This window comes from Phyllobates terribilis, unplaced genomic scaffold (genome assembly GCF_046119375.1).
Source record: "Phyllobates terribilis strain yellow unplaced genomic scaffold, ASM4611937v1 Scaffold_1__5_contigs__length_1240528914, whole genome shotgun sequence".
Lineage (NCBI taxonomy): Eukaryota > Metazoa > Chordata > Amphibia > Anura > Dendrobatidae > Phyllobates > Phyllobates terribilis.
In genome coordinates, this window is record NW_027362761.1 from 205,804,348 (window position 1) to 205,828,466 (window position 24,119).

At 48.0% G+C, this 24,119-nt stretch overlaps 1 protein-coding gene across 1 annotated transcript in view; it reads right to left on the minus strand.

Moving 5' to 3' along the window:
- Positions 1 to 23,830, minus strand: part of LOC141166323 (G-protein coupled receptor 54-like) — a 384,390-nt gene extending 360,560 nt beyond the window's left edge. Inside the window, exon 1 of the mRNA XM_073652897.1 lies at positions 23,234 to 23,830. Within this exon, the coding sequence (XP_073508998.1) occupies positions 23,234 to 23,513 (280 nt within the window). The 5' untranslated portion in view covers positions 23,514 to 23,830. The remainder of the gene's footprint in view (positions 1 to 23,233) is intronic.
- Positions 23,831 to 24,119: the final 289 nt, after the last annotated feature.

The following is a 24,119-nucleotide window of genomic DNA, read 5'->3' on the forward strand; positions in this document are numbered from 1 at the left end:
TACGGAGCTCACTAACTGGTTCTGCACTACAGGGTGTAGGAGGTGTTATGGGCAAGCTGGGCAGCTGTCTGCGCACTCTTTGGCTCACTAGGGGCACAGCAGGCTCACTACTAGCAGAGGGTTGATCCTCCTGTACTGCTGGTGTGGACTCTTCTGCCTCTTGGGCCGGCTGCTCTTCCAGCTCTACCGGTTCCTCTGTAGGCACTTGCGGGGCTGGCTGGAGAAAGGTGAGGATGGGTACCACGACAGCACCGTTTACTTGTGCCCAAGACCGGGGGAAGTCTCCGAGTACGGTACTGATCATTTCTTCCCTTTCCTCTGCGGGTTGAGGGTTTTCTTGATCTTCTTCAGGGCTTTGCAGCTGCTCGGGACACTTCTTCAGGTGGTCTCTGGAGACCATGGCTGTGGTTTCTCCTCCATCCTTACTGATTACGCAGATTTTTGGGTTCTCATGGCTTGATGGCAGTACGGTGTACGGGTCCTTCTCCCACTGGTCGTCCAACTTGTGAAGCCGCCTCTTCCTCTTCAAGACCTGCTCTCCAGGTACCAGGGGAACAGCGGGAGCATACTGGTTATAAGCCTTCTCTTGCCTTTCTCTAGCTTGAGACAGACTTCGCTCGACGCTCTCCTGTACTTTCCGATACTGCTGCTGCCGTTCTGTATCCCAGTCTGCCTCTGGCGAGGTGTCCTCAGGCGTCAGGACTCCCATATCCAGGTCAATAGGCAGCTTACCAGGTCTTGCTCTCATTAGGTAAGCTGGGGTACAGTTGGTGGAACCTACAGGGATGTGGTTATACAGGTCCACCAGATCGGGCATTTTCTCAGGCCACAGACTGCGTTCTTCCAGGGGCAATGTTTTTAGCAGATCTATCACCACCTGGTTCATCTTCTCGCAGAGTCCATTGGTTTAAGGGTGATAGGGCGTTGTTCTTATCTTCTTGCAGCCATACAGGTTGCAGAACTCCTGGAAGACCTCCGCTTCGAAGGCTGGTCCTTGGTCTGTCAACACTTGGTCCGGGTACCCGTGTGGACGGCAGAAGTGCTGCTGGAAGGCTCTAGCTGCTGTTTGAGCCGTTAAGTCCTTGATCGGGACCACCACCAGGAACCGGGAGTAATGATCTACGATTGTGAGGGCGTAGACATACCCAGATCTGCTTGGAGCCAGTTTCACATGTTCCAGGGCTACCAGTTCCAGTGGCTGTCTGGTGATGATGGGCTGCAGGGGAGTCTTCTGGCTGGCTCGGTCTTTTCTTCTCAGGTGGCACGGGCCACAGTCTCTGCACCACCTCTCGATGGCTCCTCTCATGCCTACCCAGTAGAACCATTCACGCAACAAGAGCTCCAGCTTCTTCCATCCGAAATGCCCTGCTCCGTTGTGGTATGCCTCCAGAACCATAGCCGCGTCTCGTCTTGGGACCACTACCTGCCAGGTCAACTCATGTGCTCGAGAGTTAACCATTCTCCGGCACAGCTTCTCCCTGTAGAGGAACAGCTTACTTTTCTCCTTCCACAGTTGCTTGGTCTCCTCCGGAGCGTCTGGGTCAAGACTGGCATCGGCTTGGGTCAGCATTTCCTTCACCAAATGGACTGCGGGATCACTGTCTTGCGTCTCCGCCCAGTTGTAGTGGGGCAAGGGATTGAACGTCACGGAGCGCCTGTCCTTCACACGGTGGGAATACAGGGCAATCCCATGACGGTGGAACGCAGGGAGCTCGACTTCTTCCAGATCCTCTGGATCTTCCCCTACGTCCGGTAAGTTCGGCATTCTAGACAGGGCATCCGCGTTGGCATTTGAGCGTCCTGCCCGGTATTTGATGGTGAATTCAAAGTTGGACAGGCGGGCCATCCATCTCTGTTCCAGGGCACCGAGCCTTGCAGTGTCCAGGTGTGTCAACGGGTTGTTATCCGTGTACACGGTGAATTTGGAGGAGGCAAGATACTGCTTGAAACGTTCGGTCACTGCCCACACTACTGCCAGGAACTCCAGCTTGAATGAGCTATAATTCTCAGGGTTCCTCTCCGTGGGCCGTAGCTTTCGGCTGGCGTAAGCGATTACCCGTTCTTTCCCTTGCTGGATCTGAGACAGTACGGCTCCTAGCCCGATGTTGCTTGCGTCCGTGTGGAGGATAAAGGGCTGGCTGTAGTCTGGATATGCCAGGATTTCATCCCCCGTGAGGGCCATCTTCAGCTGGCAAAAGGACTCCTCTTCCAGCTTTTCCCACCTGAAGGGCGGCTTCTGGTTTTTGGCTTTCCGAGATTGACCTATCAGGAGGTCCTGCATAGGGGCTGCCATTTTGGTGAAACCGGGAATGAATCTTCGGTAGTAGCCTACCAACCCGAGGAACTGCCGCACTTCCTTTATGCTGGAGGGTCTTGGCCAGTCCTTAATCACGGTGATCTTATCAGGGTCGGCAGCCACTCCGTCAGCACTCACCACGTGTCCCAGGTACTGCACCTTTGGTTTCAGGAGGTGACACTTGGAGGGTTTCACCTTTAGGCCGTAGTTTTCCAGAGCTTCAAACACTTCTGCCAGGTGTTTCAGGTGGTCCTCGTAGGTCTTGGAATAGACGATGACATCGTCCAGGTATAACAGGACCGTCTCGAAGTTCCGGTGTCCCAGACAGCATTCCATCAACCGTTGGAAGGTTCCTGGTGCGTTGCAGAGCCCGAACGGCATACAGTTAAATTCGCTGAGACCCATCGGGGTGGTGAATGCGGTCTTCTCCCGGTCTGCCTCTGCTACAGGAACCTGCCAGTACCCGCTAGTGAGATCCAAAGTAGAGAAGAAGTTAGCAGATTTTAATGCAGCTAAGGACTCTTCTATCCTTGGTAACGGGTATGCATCTTTGTGTGTGATACGGTTGACCTTCCTGTAGTCTACACACATCCTCATGGTGTTGTCTTTCTTTTTCACTAAGACTAGTGGAGCTGCCCAGGGGCTACAGCTGTCCCTAATTACCCCAGCCTCCTTCATGTCTTTTAGCATCCCCTTGGCGTGTTGGTAGTGTGCCGGGGGTACGGGTCGGTATCTCTCCTTTATGGGAGGATGGTCTCCCGTGGGGACGTGGTGTTCTACCCCCTTTACTCGCCCGAAGTCTAGCGGGTGTTTACTAAACACTCTCTCGTACTCTCGAACCACCCGATAGACTCCCTGTTTCTGGTGTGAGGGAGTGGAGGCAGTACCCAAATGCAGTTGCTGACACCAGTCCTCTATTGGTTTCTTAGAGCCGTTACCTTCCTCTGGTTGAGATGGAGGCAAGGGTTCCACGGCCTGTACAGAGTTCTGGTTGATGGTGAACAATTTGGCTAGCGTGGCATACCGGGGCAGGTGTACTTCTCTCTCCCCGATATTTATGATGCGAACGGGCACCCTCCCATGGCGTACATTGACCACCCCCCGTGCTGTCAAAATGGTGGGCCTACTGTCTGAGTAGACGGGTTCTACCATTGCTTGGTAGTCTCTACCTCTTAGACCAATAGCTGCCCGGCACCAAATCATCATCTCACTTTTTGGGGGCATGGCAATAGGGAACGGGTCACACATTCTCACGCTACCTATCTCACCACCAGATAGTTCCACCTGTTGCCGCTTCACCAGTGTCCGGATCTCTTTTTGGAGCACACGCTGCTGGCCGGAACTGGCATTCTTGGCAACCTGCTGTAAAATGAGAATCACCTCTGCAAGACAATTTTCAATCACATTAGTTCCCAAGGTTATTCTAGGGTGACTCTCATGACGGTCTATGTCCACTATAATCAGTCCTTGTGCTGCCAGTTTGACTTTACCGATCTTAATGGTCACCTCCTTGAATCCCACCTGCGGCACGGGCTGACCTTTGCTGGCGATGATACTCAGGTCGTCATCTGGGTAGCGGGTTATGTCCGAGTCATTCCAGTACTGCTTAAAGAGCACGTACGGGATGGTGGTCACCTGTGACCCAGTGTCTAGTAGGGCACTCATAGGAATGCCATCCAGTACCACAGGCAAGATTGGACGTCCCCCTACGTATTTATCACGCCAGTTTGATGGGCCTGATGATCTTATGCCTGGGGGTTGGCCCTCTACCCCAGGTTGTGCCCGTTTAAATGACAGTACCTTGCCACATGTCCGGGTTGATTGCAGCGGCGGCAGATGGGTCGTCCGTCCTCGTTGTATCTGTCGCTGGGTCTTCCTCTGGCCGGTGGGGTCCTCCTCAGTCGGCGCCACGGGACGTCCTCCGGTCCGGATGCCAGCTGGATCTTTCCTGGAGGAGAGACCTGTAAAGACTGCACAGTTCTGGTTAGCGCGGCAACGCTCTTAGTCAGCTCTTGGACCTGATGGTGCAGGTCTGTAGCCGGGTCACTGTTTAAAGCCTGTGCATCAGCTCTCACAGGCCCTGCAGACAAGGGCGCCGTCTCCTGGTGGTAAGTGATAGCAGGGCGCCTGTGGGTTACAGCGCCACCTGATGCCGGTTCTCGGAGCACCCGGATGGCTCTGTCCTTGAACTGTGCAAAGTCCAGGTCAGGGTCCTGTAAGGCCATTGCCCGCAACTGGGTTCGGTGGGCATTGCACAGTAGACCCTCAATAAATTGTTCAGTCAACAGTTTATCTTCATTTCCCACGCTGTCAGGGTCTGCCTGCTTAATGGCTCTCAGGGCCTCTTGTAGGTTTAGAGCATAGTCTCATACTCTCATGTGCCCGCTGTTTACACCCGTAAAATCTGAGCTTTATTTCGGCTGAGGTGCGGGTATCAAATGTGTCTTTCAGCCGGGCTAGTATTTCTCTGACAGTCCTCTTCCTCCCAGGTGGCCAGGACTTTACCTCCCTTTGGGCTGCCCCGATTAATTGGGCCACCAGGATGCTCACTTTTTGCTCTTCTGTGAGGGGGTACACCTGGAAGAGGCTATCCAGTCTTTCTCTAAAGTCATTTAGAGTATGTGACTCCCCTGAGTACTGGGGTAGCCAGGTTGCCCCCGGGATATAGGGCATGGTGAATGGCATGACTGCTGCAGCGGTTGCGCTGGCGGTGGCTGTGGCAGTGGAGCTCCCCTCGGTATCCGGCATCCTCCTCCCCCCTAGTGGACCGTGGCCTACCTTGCGATGCTCTTCTTCCGTAGGCCGCGGCTCCGCAGTCGATCGTCGGGGTTGAGGACCTGGCGTCGCGCTCCGATGACGTCAGCGTCGCTCTTCCTCCCTTCCAGGACCTTGCGCAGCGTCAAAGCGTGGGGCGGAGCGTGGGGCGGAGCTTCGGATCTAGCACGCTTTCGGCGTCCACGCCCCTCTTCTTCCCATGCGGCGTCCCGAAGATGGCGTCCGTAGGCGGGAAGCAGCTGCGGATGGCGGGAAGAAGGCAGAAGACGGCGGGAAACGGTCCAAGATGGCGTCTGATGGCGGGAATCGGCTCCGGATGGCGGGAAACGACTCCGGACGGCAGGAAACTTCACCACAGGTAAGTATAAAAGTCTCTTTTTCAGGCACGCAGTACCCGGTGGTTGCGGGCACGAAATCCTGCCGACTACGCCAAAGTTGACGCGCCCCCTGGGCCTGTGTTGTGCAGGGGAACCCGGAACCGGGCCTGTTGTAGAATGCTGGGGGTTGTAGTCTCCGTGTGGCGGTGACCCGGTCCGTGCCCAGGGTGGTCAAACCAGTGGCAGTCTTAATGTATAGCAAATGTCCGACTACGCCACCCGTGGATTGCGGTCAGTGGGGACCGCCGCTGCGCTGCCGACCGCTGAGGCTGATGTTGTTTGCGCAGCCGAGTATGGGATAACTCCCCACGGGAGAAGTATTGCCTCAAGGCAGCTAATGTGAGAGATGATGGGAGTGATGGTGTGAGGGTCCCAGTGCGGCAAGGAATCACAGAGACGTGAGGTGCAGTTCAGGGTCTTTACTGATGGTACAAGGCAGACCCTCCCGGGAGTACTGGCTAGTATAAGGGGCCTGGTCAGTCTGCGAGCAAGCAGGAGTTCCCCTGGCCAGGTGGAGTTGTAGGCCTCCCCGTTTATCTGCACTCTTCCTGGCTACCTTGCTGTCAGCGGTTACAAGTAGCCCACGTCCCTGAGTATACCGTGTGGTGCTCACCCGTATGGCTGGTGACTTGGGGCCTTCTGTTAGCCTCCGCTCCTGGATGGCAGCGCTGGTCCCTTCTTTGTGACTGAGCCTCCGGGCTTCTATGGCCAGAGGACCTGGAATCCTCTGCCGGCTGGTTTCTGCTGCTGGGTGTATATCAGTCCCCACAGCCTCGGACTCCTGTGTCCGGCTTTAGTAACTTCAGCCAGGGCGAGCTATATCTCTGCTCACAGCCCCTGGCCTTCTGCCTCTGCTCCTACAGAGCTCCTGATGTATCTTTTCCTGTGTCTGCAGCTTCACTCCAGGCTCTGACTGCTCTGCTTGTTCTGCAGGCTCTGTCTCTCTTAATCCCGCCCCAGACCCAGTTTATAAGGGCAGATTCCTCCCCTCCCAGGTCTGGGTGGGCAGTGTTGCATGCTTAGGGCTTCCTGACCAGAGAAACCTCCCACTTGCTCTCAGACATAATATCTCTATTACTGTGGCAACCAGACCCCTGGGGTGTCACATACACACAACCAGATTTTTAATACAAGTGATGTCCGTGAAAAAAACTGACAGCATTCGGACTCGGACCAGTGTCAATGGGGCTGTTCAGATAACCGTTTTATTTACACAGACTGAATGACTGTGTGAAAGAAATCGCACCTTGCACTATTCTCTTCTGTATTTCAGATGAGTCTCACCTATTCAAGTTTATGGATGTGTAAGGGACCAGGGGGGCTGTGATGGCAAGGGAATGCTGTGTTCCTTTACCCCGACTCACAGAAAAAGACAAGTGTCCCAATCCTCCCATGTTGTGCTTGTGTTGCATGGCACTTACGTTTTGGTTGCAGGTCTTCTCAATCCGTGATCCTTTTCCTCCAGGGATCGCCACCTGCACACTAAAGGACTTCCACTCCTTTTTGTAAAAAACAACTTTACTTTCAGTTTTCAATTCAACGTAGTAGAGCATACAAGGATGGACAGTTGCGTTATCAGGGTTACAGTTCTTTACACAGCACATGTTCTTAATTTGCCATCCGTCGGTCTCAAGCTTTCCCTTTCTTTTCCGGCCGCTTTGGCCCTTGAAATGCTCGAGACACTAGCAGCCTTGTGATTCCCGCACAGCCTTCTCTGGACTAATCCCCATCCGACTATTCCCCCAGTCTGGGGAGGTTTTGGAGGAAGCCTCACTGCTACCTCTTGTGGACCATAGGTCCCAAATGCTATGGGACAGCCTGTGTCAGATTTACAGGCCGACGGTTCTCTGCTGCTCGACCAACCGTGCTCCTACTGTTCACCTGGTCCTACAACAACTGGCCTCAAATAGGAACCTCCCCTTCTCTAAACTGACCTGCTCCTCCCACACTGAGCAGCTCCCAACTCCTTAACTATTTCCTAGCTTAACTATCTCATCTCTTAAAGTGCCCGCCTCTGCACTACCCCAATCTACCTACCTAAACCTACAGTTAACATGTCCGACAACTGTCACATGCATGTTCATATACATATAATAAACAGAGTATATTACAATGTGCACAAGGAGGGAAGAGGCTCATGACCGTTCTGGTCACCTCCTTTACAGGTGCGCAAAAAAAAAAATTGTATCCTATAAGGACCAAATATGTAACATTTGATTTTTACAGATTTTTGCAAATCTTTAGCATAAGAAACTGTATTTGGTCTTGTTTTTTAATTTTAATAACTGCTCATGTATAAAAATAGCTGCCGTGCAGATTGCATAAGGAAGGAAATACAGATGAAAAATTTACGATTTTTTATACGCTCATGTGAACTTAGCGTAAAAGTGCTACCAAAAGCTTTGATGTCCAAGAACAGAGCCTTGAGTGATACCAACAAGAGAGATGACTAGTGTTGAGCGAGTATGTTCTACACTGTGTGCAGAATTATTAGGCAAGTTGTATTTTAGAGGATTATTTTTATTATTGATCAACAACTATGTTCTCAATCAACCCAAAAGACTCATAAATATCCAAGCTTAATATTATTGGAAGTTGGAGTGGGCTTTTTTCGATTTGGCTATCTTAGGAGGATATCTGTTTGTGCAGGTAACTATTACTGTGCAGAATTATTAGGCAACTTAATAAAAACCAAATATAATCCCATCTCACTTGTTTATTTTCACCAGGTAAACCAATATCAGTGCACAAAATTTAGAAATAAACATTTCTGACATGCAAAAACAAAAAAATTAGTGATGAATATAGCCACCTTTCTTTACGATGACACTCAACAGCCTTCCATCTATAGATTCTGTCAGTTGCTTGATCTGTTTTCAATCAACATTGCGTGCAGCAGCCACCACAGCCTCCCAGACACTGTTCCGACAGGTGTACTGTTTTCCCTCCCTGTAGATCTCACATTTTATGATGGACCACAGGTTCTCTATGGGGTTCAGATCAGGTGAACAAGGGGGCCATGTCATTATTTTTTCTTCTATTAGACCTTTACTGGCCAACCACGCTGTGGAGTAGTTGGATGTATGTGATGGAGCATTGTCCTGCATGAAAATCATGTTTTTCTTGAACGATACCGACTTCTTCCTGTACCACTGCTTGAAGAAGTTGTCTTCCAGAAACTGGCAGTAGGTCTGGGAGTTGAGCTTCACTCCATCCTCAACCCGAAAACGTCCCACAAGTTCATCTTTGATGATACCAGCCCATACCAGTACCCCACCTCCACCTTGCTGGCGTCTGAGTCGGAGTGGAGCTCTCTGCCCTTTACTGATCCAGCCTCTGGCCCATCCATCTGGCTCATCAAGAGTCACTCTCATTTCATCAGTCCATAAAACCTTTGAAAAATCAGTCTTAAGATATTTCTTGTCCCATTCTTGACGTTTTATCTTATGTTTCTTATTCAAAGGTGGTCGTTTTTCAGCCTTCCTTACCTTGGCCATGTCCCTGAGTATCACACACCTTGTGCTTTTTGATACTCCAGTAACGTTGCAGCTCTGAAATATGGCAAAACTGGTGGCGAATGGCATCTTGGCAGCTTCACGCTTGATTTTCCTCAATTCATGGGCAGTTATTTTGCGCCTTTTTTGGCCAACACGCTTCTTGCGACCCTGTTGGCTATTTGCCATGAAACGCTTGATTGTTCGGTGATCACGCTTCAAAAGTTAGGAAATTTCAAGACTGCTGCATCCCTCTGCAAGACATCTCACAATTTTGGACTTTTCAGAGCCCGTCAAATCTCTCTTCTGACCCAATTTGCCAAAGGAAAGGAAGTTGCTTAATAATTAAGCACACCTTATATAGGGTGTTGATGTCATTAGTCAACACCCCTCCTCATTACAGAGATGCACATCACCAGATTTACTTAATTGGTAGTTGGCTCTCAAGCCTATGCAGCTTGGAGTAGGACAACATATATAAAAAGTATCATGTGATCAAAATACTAATTTGCCTAATAATTCTGCACGCGGTGTATTAACCCTTTCGCCGAGTATGCTCGGGCCGAGTATTTGCAGCTGCTCTGTGATGTGTTTGAATCGCTCCCGTGTGCATGATTTACGACTGTTTGACAGCTTTATTACATGGGAGGAATGTCTATTTCTTTCACATTCCTCACATGTAATAAAGCTGTCAAACAGTTGCAAATCATGCATACAGGAGCGATTCAACCATATCACCGAGCAGCTGTAAATACTCGGAGCTCGGCCCGAGCATACTCGGACAGAACATACTCGCTCAACCCTAGAGATGACAAAATGAGTAGGTGGTGTGTGAGTGGAAGATGTACAACCAAGTAAGCTGCACATAGACCTATGGAGGAGGGAGGCCCAGTCACCTAGCACTATAGCAATCACAGAACATGTATACTTTTTCAGACAAGATGCTACTGTCTCATCTCCCTGTGAAGATTCTCCTTCCACGTCACATCCTGAGTACTCTATGTTCAATTGATTCCATTAAAAATGTAATTAATTCTTTGCTGATCCTTGAACGGTCGCAAACATAGAAACTGCCATATGGAAAGCAGAAACTCTAACAGTGAGTCACAGGCTGCTCTGTTGTATATCACTGAGTTTTTTCCTGCTTAAAGTTGTAAATGTAATTCTTGTTATTTATAGGCATATTGTACTGATATACATACGTGGATTTATCTGAATATACCAGTACATTATATAGATAAAGCAGCAAAAAGCTGTTTTTTTCATATAAAGTTATTAAAATATAACAGTACAAAAACAATTACAATAATCATATTTTAAATACACTTTTTAAATAAGCAACAAACAGTAAATAACATTAGGATTATGTGGTCTCCCTGTGATCATAACATCCTGTACAATAGTGCACACGTCCTTTTAATTTTTATTTCAGAAATCATTAGTACACATGAAAATAAGTAAATTTGTAATATATCTTATGGCTGTGTGCCCACGTAGCGTTTTTCAAGCGTATATGCTGCGGAATTTCCGCAGCGTAAACGCTTGAAAAACGCATGTATATCCGCACCCCATGGTCCCCAATGGCATTCCGCAATGTCAATGCCCATGCTGCGGATTTTTCCGCAGCGTATATGCTGCGGTCAAAAATCCGCAGCATGTTCATTAATTTTGCGGAAGCGCAGCGGAATCAATGTGCGGATGGTACCCAAGTCTGGATGAGAGGAGACTCTCATCCAGACCTGGGTACCAAAGAACCTGTAAAAAAAAGAATAAAATAAAGTTTATACTTATCTTCTGATGTTTTCCCTCCGTCGCGCTGTTGTCTGAAGGACCTGCCACGTCATTGAGTCATGTGACCCACCACATGACTCAATGACATCACCGCAGGTCCTGCACACAACAGCGTGAGCCGCTCAAGACTCCGGACGGGGCAGAGAATGCATCGGAAGGTGAGTATAAAGTTTATTTTTTTATTTTTTACCATTCTGAACAAGTTGTCAAGCACTTTTCCAAGTGATGCTTGGAGAAGTGCTTGATAACCCGCATGCGGAAATGCATGCAAAGACGCCTCACAAACGCTTCTACCTGGCGGGAAAACCGCATGTAATATCCGCATGCGATTTTCCCGCCAGGGAGAAGCGTAAAAAATATGCTTCAGGTCCGCAACGTGGGCACATAGCCTATCAGAGAAATCTGCTTCTTTTTCTGCAGAATTTGATCAGTCATTAGATCTGTGCATAGAGAGCGGCGGTTGTAACCCTGCCCCCGACACAGACTGACAGCCGGCCCATTGCTGAGCTAGGAGATAGCAGCTACTACTGATGAGATTCTATGTAGATAGGAGGAAGAGGAAAGAGGAGCTCTGTCTCTAGCTCCTCCCTCCTACCATCTACATAAACTGTATCCGTAGCAGCTGCCATCTCCTATCTCTCTAATGGGAACGTCAGGCTTCACTGAATACAGATTTTACCTCAGAATTGAGAATTTTTATGACTGATCAGTTATGGCAGAGAAAGAATCAGATTTCTCTGATAAGATATATTACAAAGTTGCTTATTTTTATGTGTCCTATTGATTTATGAAATAAAAATTAAAACAGTGGTTACGCTTTAATAAATTATGGTGATCGGTACATAGCATAAATAAAAATGATGCAATGTTTTTTTCCACATTTAAAGGGAACCTGTCATATAAAAAATACTGTTTATCTGCAGGTATGGGGTTAAACTGCAGGTTAATAGCGTTATGACACCATGCGGCGCTCGCATTGAAAACTGCAGGTTAATAGCGTTATGACACCATGCGGCGCTCGCATTGAGAGCCCCACTGCCGGGAGGAAATGAACTTTATTCCTCACAGTAGCTTCGTTCTTTCAGTCATAGGGGAGGCGCTACCATAATTTCAATCACCTCTCTGTGCATAGATAGTGGCGTCTGTAACCCTGCCCCCAGCACAGACTGACAGCCGGCCCTAATGCTGAGCTTCTGACAGTCAGTGCCGGGGTCGCAGTTACCACCTCTGCTCTCCATGCACACAGCGGTAACTGAAAACAATACTGCCCCACCCCTATGACTGAAAGAGCGAGGCTGCCGTGAGTAATATAGTTCATTTCTTCCTGGCAGGTTAATAGTGTTTTTTACATGGAAGGTTCCTTTTAACCCATAACAAAACTTATAAACATACTGTATTTTTCGGACTATAAGACGCATTTTTTTCTTCCAAAATTTTGGAGAAAAGTGGGGGTGCGTCTTATAGTCCGAACATATGTTCTGTGGCTGTGGGTGGTGGCGGGGAATGGTTGCGGCAGAGGAGTTGGGCACAGGAGGCAGCAGCCGCCTGCTGCCGCCTACCCTGTGCCCGCTGCTAAAAAAAATGAATATTCCCTGCTCCACAAGCCCATGGGCGTGGAGAGCAATGAATATTCATTTTCCTTAATAGCCGACACACTGTAGCTCCCATGGGTTGTAGTAAATATTCATGGTCTTCAATAGCGGGCACACTAACTGCCGAGCGTAGCAGGAGCCGCGGTGCGGCTACAGTGTGCACGCTATTGAAGAGAGTGATTGATCACTGCTCCCCATGCACAGAGTCCCGGCATGGGGAGCAGTGACTATTCCAGCACAGCACTTCACTCTGTGGGACGACATGCGCGGCTCACACAGTGAGAGTGTCGGCAGCAGAGCGGGACGCAGTGCTGGAAGAGAGAGGAGGTGAGTATGATTGTTTATTTTTTTTGTGGGAAGCGTGATGGGCATCAGGGGGTGCCAAGCATAACAGGATGGAGGGGTGCCATGCATACCAGGATGGGGGATCAAGGGGTGCCATGCATACCAGGATCAAGGGGTGCCATGCATACCAGGATCAACCAGGGTGTCATGCATACCAGGTGCCATGCAAGGGGTGCCATGCATACCAGGATCAAGGGGTGCCATGCATATCAGGATCAAAGGGTGCCATGCATGCCAGGATCAAGTGGTGCCATGCATGTCAGGATGGGAAATTAATTGGTGTCATGCATACTAGGATGGGGGATCAAGGGGTGCCATGCATACCAGGATGTGGGATCAAGGGGTGCCATGCATACCAGGATGTGGGATCAAGGGGTGCCATGCATACCAGGATAAAGGGGTGCCATGCATACCAGGATGGAGGGGTGCCATGCACACCAGAATCAAGGGGTGCCATGCATACCAGATTCAAGGGGTGCCATGCATACCAGGATGGGGGATCAAGGGGTGCCATGCATACCAGGATGGGGGATTGGGGTGCCATGCATACCAGGATGGGGATGATGGCCACATATACCAGGATGGGGATGAGGGCCACGTATACCAGGATGGGGATGAGGGCCACGTATACCAGGAAGGAGGGCCATACATACCAGGATGGGGGATATTAACAGAATTGGGGGACATTACCCCAATAGCAGTGTCAGCAGCAGACCCCCTCCCCCATAACAGTGCATCATGGCACATTTTTTGCTTACATTTTTTTTCTATTTTCCTCCTCTAAAACCTAGCTGCATCTTATAGTCCTAAAAATATGATTTTTTTTTATATGTGGAAAAATGGCACCTAAAAAGTGACTGCTTATCTTGCAAAAAACATCTAATAAAGTGATGGTTACTTAATTACTTAATAATAAAAAGCTGTAGCTATGAATTTGGTGAAACTGAAAAAAAAATATTTTAGTAATCTCAAGTGCAGCAGCAAAATTTCCATCAATAAGCATATACAGGTGCATCTCACTAAATTAGAATATCATCAAAAAGTTAATTTATTTCAGTTCTTCAATTCAAAAATTGAAACTCATATATTATATAGAGTCATTACAAACAGAGTGATCTATTTCTGTTAATGTTGATGAATATGGCTTACAGCCAATGAAAACACAAAAGTCATTATCTCAGTAAATTAGAATACTTTATAACAAAAGCTTGAAAAATTATTTTAAAATCCGAAATGTTGGCCTACTGAAATGTATGTTCAGTAAATGCACTCAATACTTGGTCGGGGCTCCTTTTGCATCAATTGCTGCATCAATATGGCGTGGCATGGAGGCGATCAGCCTGTGGCACTGCTGGGGTGTTATGGAAGCCCAGATTGCTTTGATAGCAGCCTTCAGCTTGTCTGCATTGTTGGGTCTGGTGTCTCTCATCTTCCTCTTGACAATACCCCATAGATTCTCTATGGGGTTAAGGTCAGGCAAGTTTGCTGGCCAATCAAGCACGGTGATACTGTTGCTTTTAAGCCAGGTATTGGTATTGGTACTTTTGTCAGTGTGGACAGGTGCCAAGTCCTGCTGCGGAATGAAATTTCCATCTCCAAAAAGCTTGTCGGCAGAGGGAAGCATGAAGTGCTCTAAAATTTCCTGGTAGACGGCTGCACTGACTTTGGTCTTGATAAAAGACAGTGGACCTACACCAGCAGATGACATGGCTCCCCAAACCATCACTGATTGTGGAAACTTCACATTAGGTCTCAAGCAGCTTTGATTGTGTGCCTCTCCACTCTTCCTCCAGACTCTGGGACCTTGATTTCCAAATGAAAATTGGAACTCTGGGACCTTGTGGAGTGTGTCAGTGATTGCCTTCTGGACATCTGTCAAGTCAGCAGTCTTCCCCATGATTGTGGAGCCTACTGAAACAGAGTAAGGGACCTTTTTAAACTCTTAGTAAGCCTTTGCAGGTGTTTTTTGTTAATCATTTTAATTTACTGAGATAATGACTTTTGTGTTTCCATTGGCTGTAATCCATAATCATCAACATTAACAGAAATAAACACTTGAAATAGATCACTCTGTTTGTAATGACTCTATATAATATATGAGTTTAAATTTTTGTATTGAAGAACAGAAATAAATTAACTTTTTGATGATATTCTAATTTAGTGAGATGCACCTGTATTATACTTGCTTGCATATACACAGGTATGGGAAGACTGAGGAGAATACCAGACATAAGTACTGCACAGGGACCCTTGGCTGTCCGTGTCCACCACAGAAGGCTTTAATGGGGGAATTTACTAGGAGCGGCATTTTGGATGTCATTGTTCGTCCTCGAAGCAGGATGGAGTAAAATGTGACGTATAATACATAAAGTGAAAAAGGTGCAAATATACGCACAAAGCACACACGCGTGTGGCGCCCAGCTGTGCTTGGTACCACAGATCCTAGAGGGGTGCATAAACGCATTCCTCCACAAAAGGCCCTCACAGCACACACACACCTCCATCTTCCACCTCAGACCACCAGATGGAGTCCGGTAGGGATATAAATAGGGAAGGTGGAGCTAGGTAGTCTAGTCTAGTCTGGAGTCAACAGAGAAGGAAGCCTGTTGAGAGGAGCTCCTGCAGAAGCCATCCTGCAGTGGAGCACAGTCAGACTCAGTTGTAGCTCAGGTTAGTGAGCTAGGAGCGTGCCGACGCTCAGAGAGCGGCAGAAGAAGCAGCCAGCTAGCTGCCGGTGTGTATAGCCTAGTGAGGGCCCCGAGTAGGCCGAAGGCTAGAGGAGTGAGTAGCATTGGGGACAGAGGAGCTGTACAAGCTCACCCCAGAAAACAAATACCGGACACCGGGTCCACGTCTACAGGGCCGTATATCCCCCCTGTAGAGACAACCGGAGACCCCTGGAAGACTTCAGGTCCCAGGATCACCTAAGAGGTGATACGTACCAGAGCCAGGAGTCACGGAGGCCCTGCAAGCTGGGAGCGCGTACTCCAAGAGAAGGCCCTACCACAAAGTCAGCCGGTGCAGGACAGAGACAAAGTTAGGCCTAGCTCCAGGCAGGTCAGAAACTTACTACACAAAGGCAAGAAACAGGGGGCCCTATACCTACTCACTGGGGAGGATCCTGATATGCACCCTTCACCCTACAGTGCTCCGGGATGTGCCTGAATTTCCATCAGCAAAAGGTACTGAAGTGACTATCGTGTCCGTCCCTGTTCTTGTTCTGACCCGGTTGGGTCACATCTGTCCTGCATCCTTACATCCATGCTGCCCTGAGGCCTAGCTCCACCTGTGGGGAGCTATACCACGCAAGCTGCCTTAACACCGGCCTCAGTGGGCTGCCGCAGCGCTGGTGATCCTCACCAGACACCGCAGGTGGCATCATGAACTTGTATATATAATTATCTATCCACCCTTTTAAAGAGAGGCCCAGGGTACGGGCCCGGGAGCCGACCACCGCGACATCCCCTAAAACCAAACAACAAGGCCCAGGCGCCGAGTCATCCCCATCCCCCGGGCTACACAAGCGCAAACAAGTTCAAGTCACCTAATAAATCTCCCCTAAATGTTAATTTGGTAAAGAATAAGCAGCTCCTGGAGGAAAGCAAATCTGTGATGCTAAGGCATGAGAGAATCTGTAAGAGGAGGGAATGCTTCCCTATGTTGAAGTCAAAAGAAATGTTTAGAAGAGAAGAAGGAGTACAGAGCATTGTTGTGAGGCTTTGGCACATCATTAGTGACCTTGATTAAGGCGGTTTTGTATTGGTGGGTAGGGGAGTCAAATTATAGCCAGTCAAAAAATTAGTAGGCTGAGAGGTAGGAAGACAGTTGAGGGTAGACACGTATAGCATAGTTCATCAAAGCTTTCATGACAGAATTCTGGCATAAAATCTTTGAAAAGTTGCAATATTTAGGTGCAACCCCAAGTTGTGCCTAAATTTTGTGACGTTTGGCATCTTCATGCCAGTTTCTCCACGCTGCTCCAAAATTGGCGGAACAGGGGCAGGATGGCAAAAGCTCTTCCAATTCATGATGAGCTGTGGTGTTCCCTACTAGTGATGGACGCAAGTGCTCGTTACTCGAGTTTGCCTAGGGTGCTCAGGCATGCACTGAGTATTGAGGGTGCTGGAGTGCCATGTTCGAGTCCTCACGGCCGCATGTTTCACAGCTGTTAGACAGCGACAAAAACATGCAGGGATTGCCCGTGTTTGTCAGGCAATCCCCGCATGTTTTGTGGCTGTCTAACAGCCGCAAAACATGAGTCCGCGGGGACTCGAACATGTCACTCGAGCACCACAATACTCGATGCATATCCGAGCACCGCCATGCAAACTCGAGTAATGAGCACTTGCGTCCATCACTATTCTCTACTCCAGAAATCTAACTCCAGTACCTGACTGAAGAGATATTTTTGGTACAGCGCATGGAGGCGCACACCACTTGTCAGATGCTCAAAATTAATGAAGAGATGTGCACCCCCTCATGAACCAGGAGCGCCTGGCTCCAGCACGCCCTCTCATCAAGTCCGGCGTCAACAACGGCAGTCTTGATGAATCAAACCCATTGTTCAGAGAGTTTTGAAACAAATAGAAGTTGTGAGATTGGTAGAACAAAGAGGGATGGTTAACAGCCGAAGATGAGCTCCAATCGCGACTGTTAACCATTTAAACGCCATTGTCCATCTCTGACAACAACATTTAAACAAGCACTATGGCTCACTCTTACCCTCACCTTATGACGTGATTACGGGGTCCAGAAGGTTTACTATGGGTTACTGAATGCCCCCATCACCGCCATCTTAGTACTTCTCTGAAATTCAACTATGTGCTAAGCTTCAAAGGAGACCAAGATTTAAGTTATATTCTGAAATACTGTGGTATTGATGTATATAATATACTAGATGGTGGCCCGATTCTAATGCATCGGGTATTCTAGAATATGTATGCGACCGACAGGGCGCATTCAGCAGAGCGGTGTTTAAATTTGGCGCCAAAATCGCTGATTGGTCGAGGCCGGCAACCGTGACCAATCACCAAAGCGGTGTTAAAATTTGGCGGCTATATCGCAGATTGGTCACGGCCTTCAGTCGCGACTAATCAGCAGAGCGGGGTTTAAATTTGGCGCCAATAATGCTGATTGGTTGCGGCCGGCGGTCGCGACCAATCAGCAGAGCGTTATTTAAATTTGGCGCCAATAATGGTGATTGGTCACGGCCGGGACCAATCAGCAGAGCGGTGTTTAAATTTGGCGCCATTAATGCTGATTATTTGCGACCGGTAACCGCGACCAATCAGCATAGCGGTGTTTAAATTTGTCGCCAATATTGCTGATTGGTCGCGGCCGGCCACCGCGACAAATCAGTAAAGCGATGTTTAAATTTGGCGCCAATAATGCTGATTATTCGCGGCCGGCAACCGCGACCAATCAGCAGAGCGGTTTTAAAATTTGGCGCCAATATCGCTGCTTGGTCGCGGCCGGCCACCGTCACCAATTAGCGAAGCGGTGTTTAAATTTGGCGCCAATATCGCTGATTGGTCACGGCCAGTGTTTGCGACTAATCAGCAGAGCGGGGTTTAAATTTGGCGCCAAGAATGCTGATTGGTTGCGGCCGGCGACCGCGACCAATCAGCAGAGCGGGTTTAAATTTGCCGCCCATATCGCTGATTGCTCGCCGGGGAGCGGCGCTGCCTGTGCGGGTACTTCCGCTGCGCCGCTCCTCGGTCCTCCATTCACACTTGCCGTCGGGAGATCAGAGCGTTGTTTAAATTTGGCGCCAATCTCGCTGATTGGTCGCGGTCGGCTGGCATCCGCGACCAATCAGCAGAGCATTGTTTAAAATTGGCGCCAATCTCGCTGATTGGTCCCGGCTGGCGTCCGCCACCAATCAGCAGAGCGTTGTTTAAATTTGGCGCCAATCTCGCTGATTGTTCGCGGACTCCAGCCGCGACCAATCAGCAGAGCATTGTTTACATTTGGCGCCAATCTCGCTGATTGGTCGCGGTCGGCTGGCAGCCGCAACCAGTCAGCAGAGCGTTGTTTAAATTTGGCGCCAATCTCGCTGATTGGTCGCGGCTGGCGTCGGCGACCAATCAGCAGAGCGCTGTTTAAATTTGGCGCCAATCTCGCTGATTGGTCGCGGCTGGCGGCTGCGACCAATCAACAGAGCGTTGTTTAAATTTTGCGCCAATCTCGCTGATTGGTCGCGGTCGGCTGGCATCCGCGACCAATCAGCAGAGCGTTGTTTAAATTTGGCGCCAATCTCGCTGATTGGTCACGGTCGGCTGGCGGCCGCGACCAATCAGCAGAGCGTTGTTTAAATTTGGCGCCAATCTCGCTGATTGGTCGCGGCTGGCGTCCGCGACCAATCAGCAGAGCGTTGTTTACATTTGGCGCCAATCTCGCTGATTGGTCGCGGTCGGCTGGCAGCCGCAACCAATCAGCAGAGCGTTGTTTAAATTTGGCGCCAATCTCGCTGATTGGTCGTGGCTGGCGTCCGCGATCAATCAGCAGAGCGTTGTTTAAATTTAGCGCCAATCTCGCTGAATGGTCGCGGCTGGAGTCCGCGACAAATCAGCAGAGCGTTGTTTAAATTTGGCGCCAATCTCGCTGATTGGTTGCGGCTGGCAGCCGCGCCCAATCAGCAGAGCGTTGTTTAAATTTGGCGCCAATCTCGCTGATTGGTTGCGGCTGGCGTTTTGCGACCAATCAGCAGAGCGTTGTTTAAATTTGGCGCCAATCTCGCTGATTGGTCGCGGCTGGCGTCCGCGATCAATCAGCAGAGTGTTGTTTAAATTTGGCGGCAATCTCGCTGAATGTTCGCGGCTGGAGTCCGCGACCAATCAGCAGAGCGTTGTTTAAATTTTGCGCCAATCTCGCTGATTGTTCGCGGGTGGCAGCCGCGCCCAATCAGCAGAGCGTTGTTTAAATTTGGCGACAATCTCGCTGATTGGTCGCGGCTGGCGTCTGCGACCAATCAGCAGAGCGTTGTTTAAATTTGGCGCCAATCTCGCTGATTGGTCGCGGCCGGCTGGCGTCTGCGACCAATCAGCAGAGCGTTGTTTAAATTTGGCGCCAATCTCGCTGATTGGTCGCGGCCGGCAACCCACGACCAATCAGCAGAGCGTTGTTTAAATTTGGCGCCAAAATCGCAGATTGGTCGCGCACGGCGGTCGCGACCAATCAGCAGAGCGGAGTTTAAATTTGGCGCCAAGAATGCTGATTGGTCGCGGCCGGCGACCGCGACCAATCAGCAGAGCGGGGTTTAAATTTTCCGCCCATATCGCTGATTGTTTGCCGGGGAGCGGCGCTGCCTGTACGGGGACTTCCGCTGCGAGCAGCTGGGATATGAGCGGCTGCTCGCAGCAGAAGCATCCCGACCGGCGGCGTCGCTCCTCGGTCCTCCGTTTACACTTGCCGTCGGGAGATCAGAGCGTTGTTTAAATTTGGCGCCAGTCTCGCTGATTGATCGCGGTCGGCTGGCGGCCACAGCCAATCAGCAGAGCGTTGTTTAAATTTGGTGCCAATCTCGCTAATTGGTCGCGACCAATCAGCAGAGCGGTGTTTAACTTTAGCGCCAAGATCACTGATTGGTCGCGGGCGGAGAGCGCGACCAATCAGCGAATCGTATTGGTGAGGACCGGGGAGCGGAATCGTATTGGTGAGGACCGGGGAGCGCCGCTGCCTGTGCAGCTACTTCCGCTGCGAGAAGCGGGGAGACGAGCGGCTGCTCGCAGCAGAAGTATCCCGACCCGCAGCGCCGCTTCCCGGTCCTCCCTTCCGCATGGAGGTCAGCGGCGCCGGCGGTCGGGGTCCTTCTGCTGCTACCGGCCGGGAGATGAGCGGCCGCTCGCAGCAGAAGTATCCCGACCTGCAGCGCCACTCCCCGGTCCTCCCTTCCACATGGAGGTCAGCGGCGCCGGCGGTCGAGGTCCTTCTGCTGCTACCGGCCGGGAGATGAGCGCCTCGCGCCGGTCATCTCCCGGCTGCAACTCCGTCCCGCAGATGAGCCACTAACGGCCGCCATCTTTTTTCAGAAATCCCGCGGCGCTGATTGGCCGCTGCCGGACCAATGAGCGACGCGGGATTTCCAGGACAGACAGACAGACAGACAGACGGGATAAGACGATTATATATATAGAAGTGATCAGACAGGTTCAAGTCTCCTCAGGGAACTAAAAAAAAAAACGTAAAAAAAATATATAAAAGTTCAAATAACACACCTTTCCCCTATTAAAAAATAAAGAAAATAAACATATTTGGTGTCAAATTGGTATCAATTTAAATATTCAAAAATTCTGATCTATTAAAATATAAAATGAATTAACCTGTTTGGTAAACACCGTAACAAGAAAAAAATAATTTAGATCAATCTATAGTAAAACAAAAATGTTATGGGTCTAGGAAAATGGTGACACAAACAAAAAAATTTTGTTCTTCCCAAATTTCGGAATTTTGTTCTCCACTGAAATGAAATAAAAAAAAAATCTATACAAGTTTGGTATCAATGTAATCGTATTGACCTGGAGAATCATGATTCAGAGAAATTTTTACCACAGAATGGATGCCATAAGAACAAAATAACTCAAAAAGTCAATTTCACCACACTAGGAATTTTTTTTCCATTTTCCAGTACATTGAGTGGTAAAATAAATGGCGTCATTCAAAACTACAAGTTGCCTGCAAAAAACAAGCAATCATACAGTTATGTGAATGGAAAAAATTAAAGCGCAAAAACGAAAATTGGCAGTGGAATGAAGAAGTTAGAGGAGAAAGGAAACAGATGAGATGTTTTTAAAAGCTTCAAGAGATGGTTAAATCTATAATAAACCCAAAAGTAAAGTTGGGGATGAGTAGGGTAGAGTGGACAGGTAATGGGGTGCAATTAGGATATTAGATGAGGAAGGTTTTCATCAGTAAAGGAGAAAGAACAAGTTACGGGGCAGAGCATTAAGCAGTTGTGTAGATGGCTTGTGAGGACTGTAGCATGTAGCTTTCTCTGATATTGTTGATCTTATGTTTTAAATACATGGCAAAGTTCTAAGCAGAGGTGAGGGATGTGAGAGGGGGCACCAGGGGACAGAGAAGGGAGGTAAAAGTGTTAAATAATTCTGTTTCATAGAAAGGAAAGAAGCAAAACTCCAAGCCTTGCAATGCCAACAAAGCAGATAATCTCCTATAGGCGCTTATTTGTGTCTATCATGTCACAAAACGCCATCATCTTATGTTTTCCATTGAGCAGATGAGCCACTTAAGAGGGTTACTGTCCTGATAACAAGTGCTGCGAGGCCACAGATGTAGTGGCAGTAGATGCAATTTACAGCATCTGATTGTCTAACAATACACAGGCACTTACACACAATGCCGTATCATTGTGTTAGAAATGGTTTATCATAATATAGCATCTTGGACCATAAATTGAACTGAATAATATCTATTGTGCATCAGACTTGCAAATATTTCCCAATATGTAGTCACTTGTATAGTCACTTGAAATAAATTGCAGTCATAGGAATGCAGAATATCATATACATGTAACTTTCATGTAACCATTACTATATGTACAGTATATAAAGACAGAGAAAACTGGTGTTCAACTTTTTTTTAGAAACTGATATCTTTCAACTCACATTTTCTAATCTGAAAAAAAAGGTATCCAAAAATGTATGTTTGGACAATAAAGTCTATTAATATGGTACTTAACCCCTTCAAGACCTTGCGATTTTCCATTTTTTTTTGTTTGTTTTAATTTTTCCTCTACTTCCAAGATCCATAACTGTTTTTTTCATCAATACAGCCATATGAGGGCTTGTTTTTTGCTCGACGAGTTGTACTTTTGAATGCCATCATTCATTTTATCATGTGATAAAAGAAAAGAAAGAGAGAAAAAAAAAATCCACGTGCGTTGAAGATTGGTTTGGCCGGGGGGACTAGAGATCTGTCCTCCATCAACTCCCATATATATATATAGGGTCTTATCGGTAGCAACTCTAATCTCCTATCTTAGTAACGTAAAAATCTGTCTTCACTGAATACAGATTTTACCCCAGAATTGAGAATTTTAAGAATGAAGGATCAGTCCTGGTTGAGAAAGAAGCAGATTTCTTTGATAAGGTATACTACAAAGTTGCTTATTTTCATGTGTACAATTTATCAAATAAAAATTAAAACGATAGTTATGCTTTAACGTCTGTATACCGTTTTTGGTTACAGGTGTATACTGCCAACTGTATGGGAAAAAACATGCTGTTAATGTTGTGATACGTGCATTTTAAATATGGGGATCTGTGAAATGTCCATAAAAAGCTAAATTAACCAATGCTAAAAGCATCTACTACAGACCTTAACCCAGAGTTCAGAGTGCTGAGTTCTGTGAATTAGCACTGCCCTAAGTGGAGACAGACAGTGTGTGTCTCACATTGACACAGAATTCATCTAGCTGACAGAGGCAGTGTGCTCCTCCAATCTCTTGTTACAAATATCCCTCTTGAACGTATACCTTTCTAGACATGTGAAAGCAAAGTCTGTTTCATTAAGCCAAGCATATCGTATTAAACATTATCAACTTACCAATATAGAAGTTAGTTACCGTCCTCATCTGTTTGTGCTTGGTGATTACATATATGACCAGTGAGTTACCAATGAGTCCTACCAGCATGATGAGTGCAAAGAAAAGAGGGACCAACCAGGCGTCCACCAGCAAAGGTGGTGTCTGGTCTATGTCATATAGTGATCTATTGGGGCAAGCCAGAGAGTCATTTTGGGGACCCTCCACAGAGTCATTGAAGTGTGAATGCATTAATTCTCCTACAGTCGAAATACAGTCAAGATGGGTCCCCGTAGCTTCCATGGTTAGAAAAGTTGAAAAACAATACTCTAGTTACAGTGACATCCACTTCATCCATGGTGCATGTTGTAGTTGACACTTGAAAATAACAATTGCGAAGATTTCTTGAAGATATGATTATTTATAGTCACAATCTCAGGATAGAAAGCAATTCTTCAAGTGTTTACAGTTATATGTTTCCAGGAAATTCTGATCAATCTCTGTATCAAGCTTTCTTTCCTAACCTGAAGAAGTGCAGCTTGTAAATGAGGGTTCTCATCATAACCATCCTTCTCTGAAGTTTCATTGCATGTTTCCTGCTTATTGCTTCTCAGCATGTAATCTTCAGGGCTGAGAATCAGTGAGAACAGGACAAAAAAGAGCGCAAGCAGGAGGATTCCTCTGGGTCTTAATGCTTGCAACCATTCTGACACAAGTCTTAAGATATTTTAGCTTTACCTGACAAAACATCTATAAATATAAATAATTGTTGTCATTCATACCTGCTTCTGCTTACTACTCACTGTAAAAACAGGAAATTACAAAGTAAAGAAAATAAATGCAACAGCGCATAAGACAATTCAGAATAGCAAATATCCAGCTTTGATGTTCCATCCGTACTCTAAATCC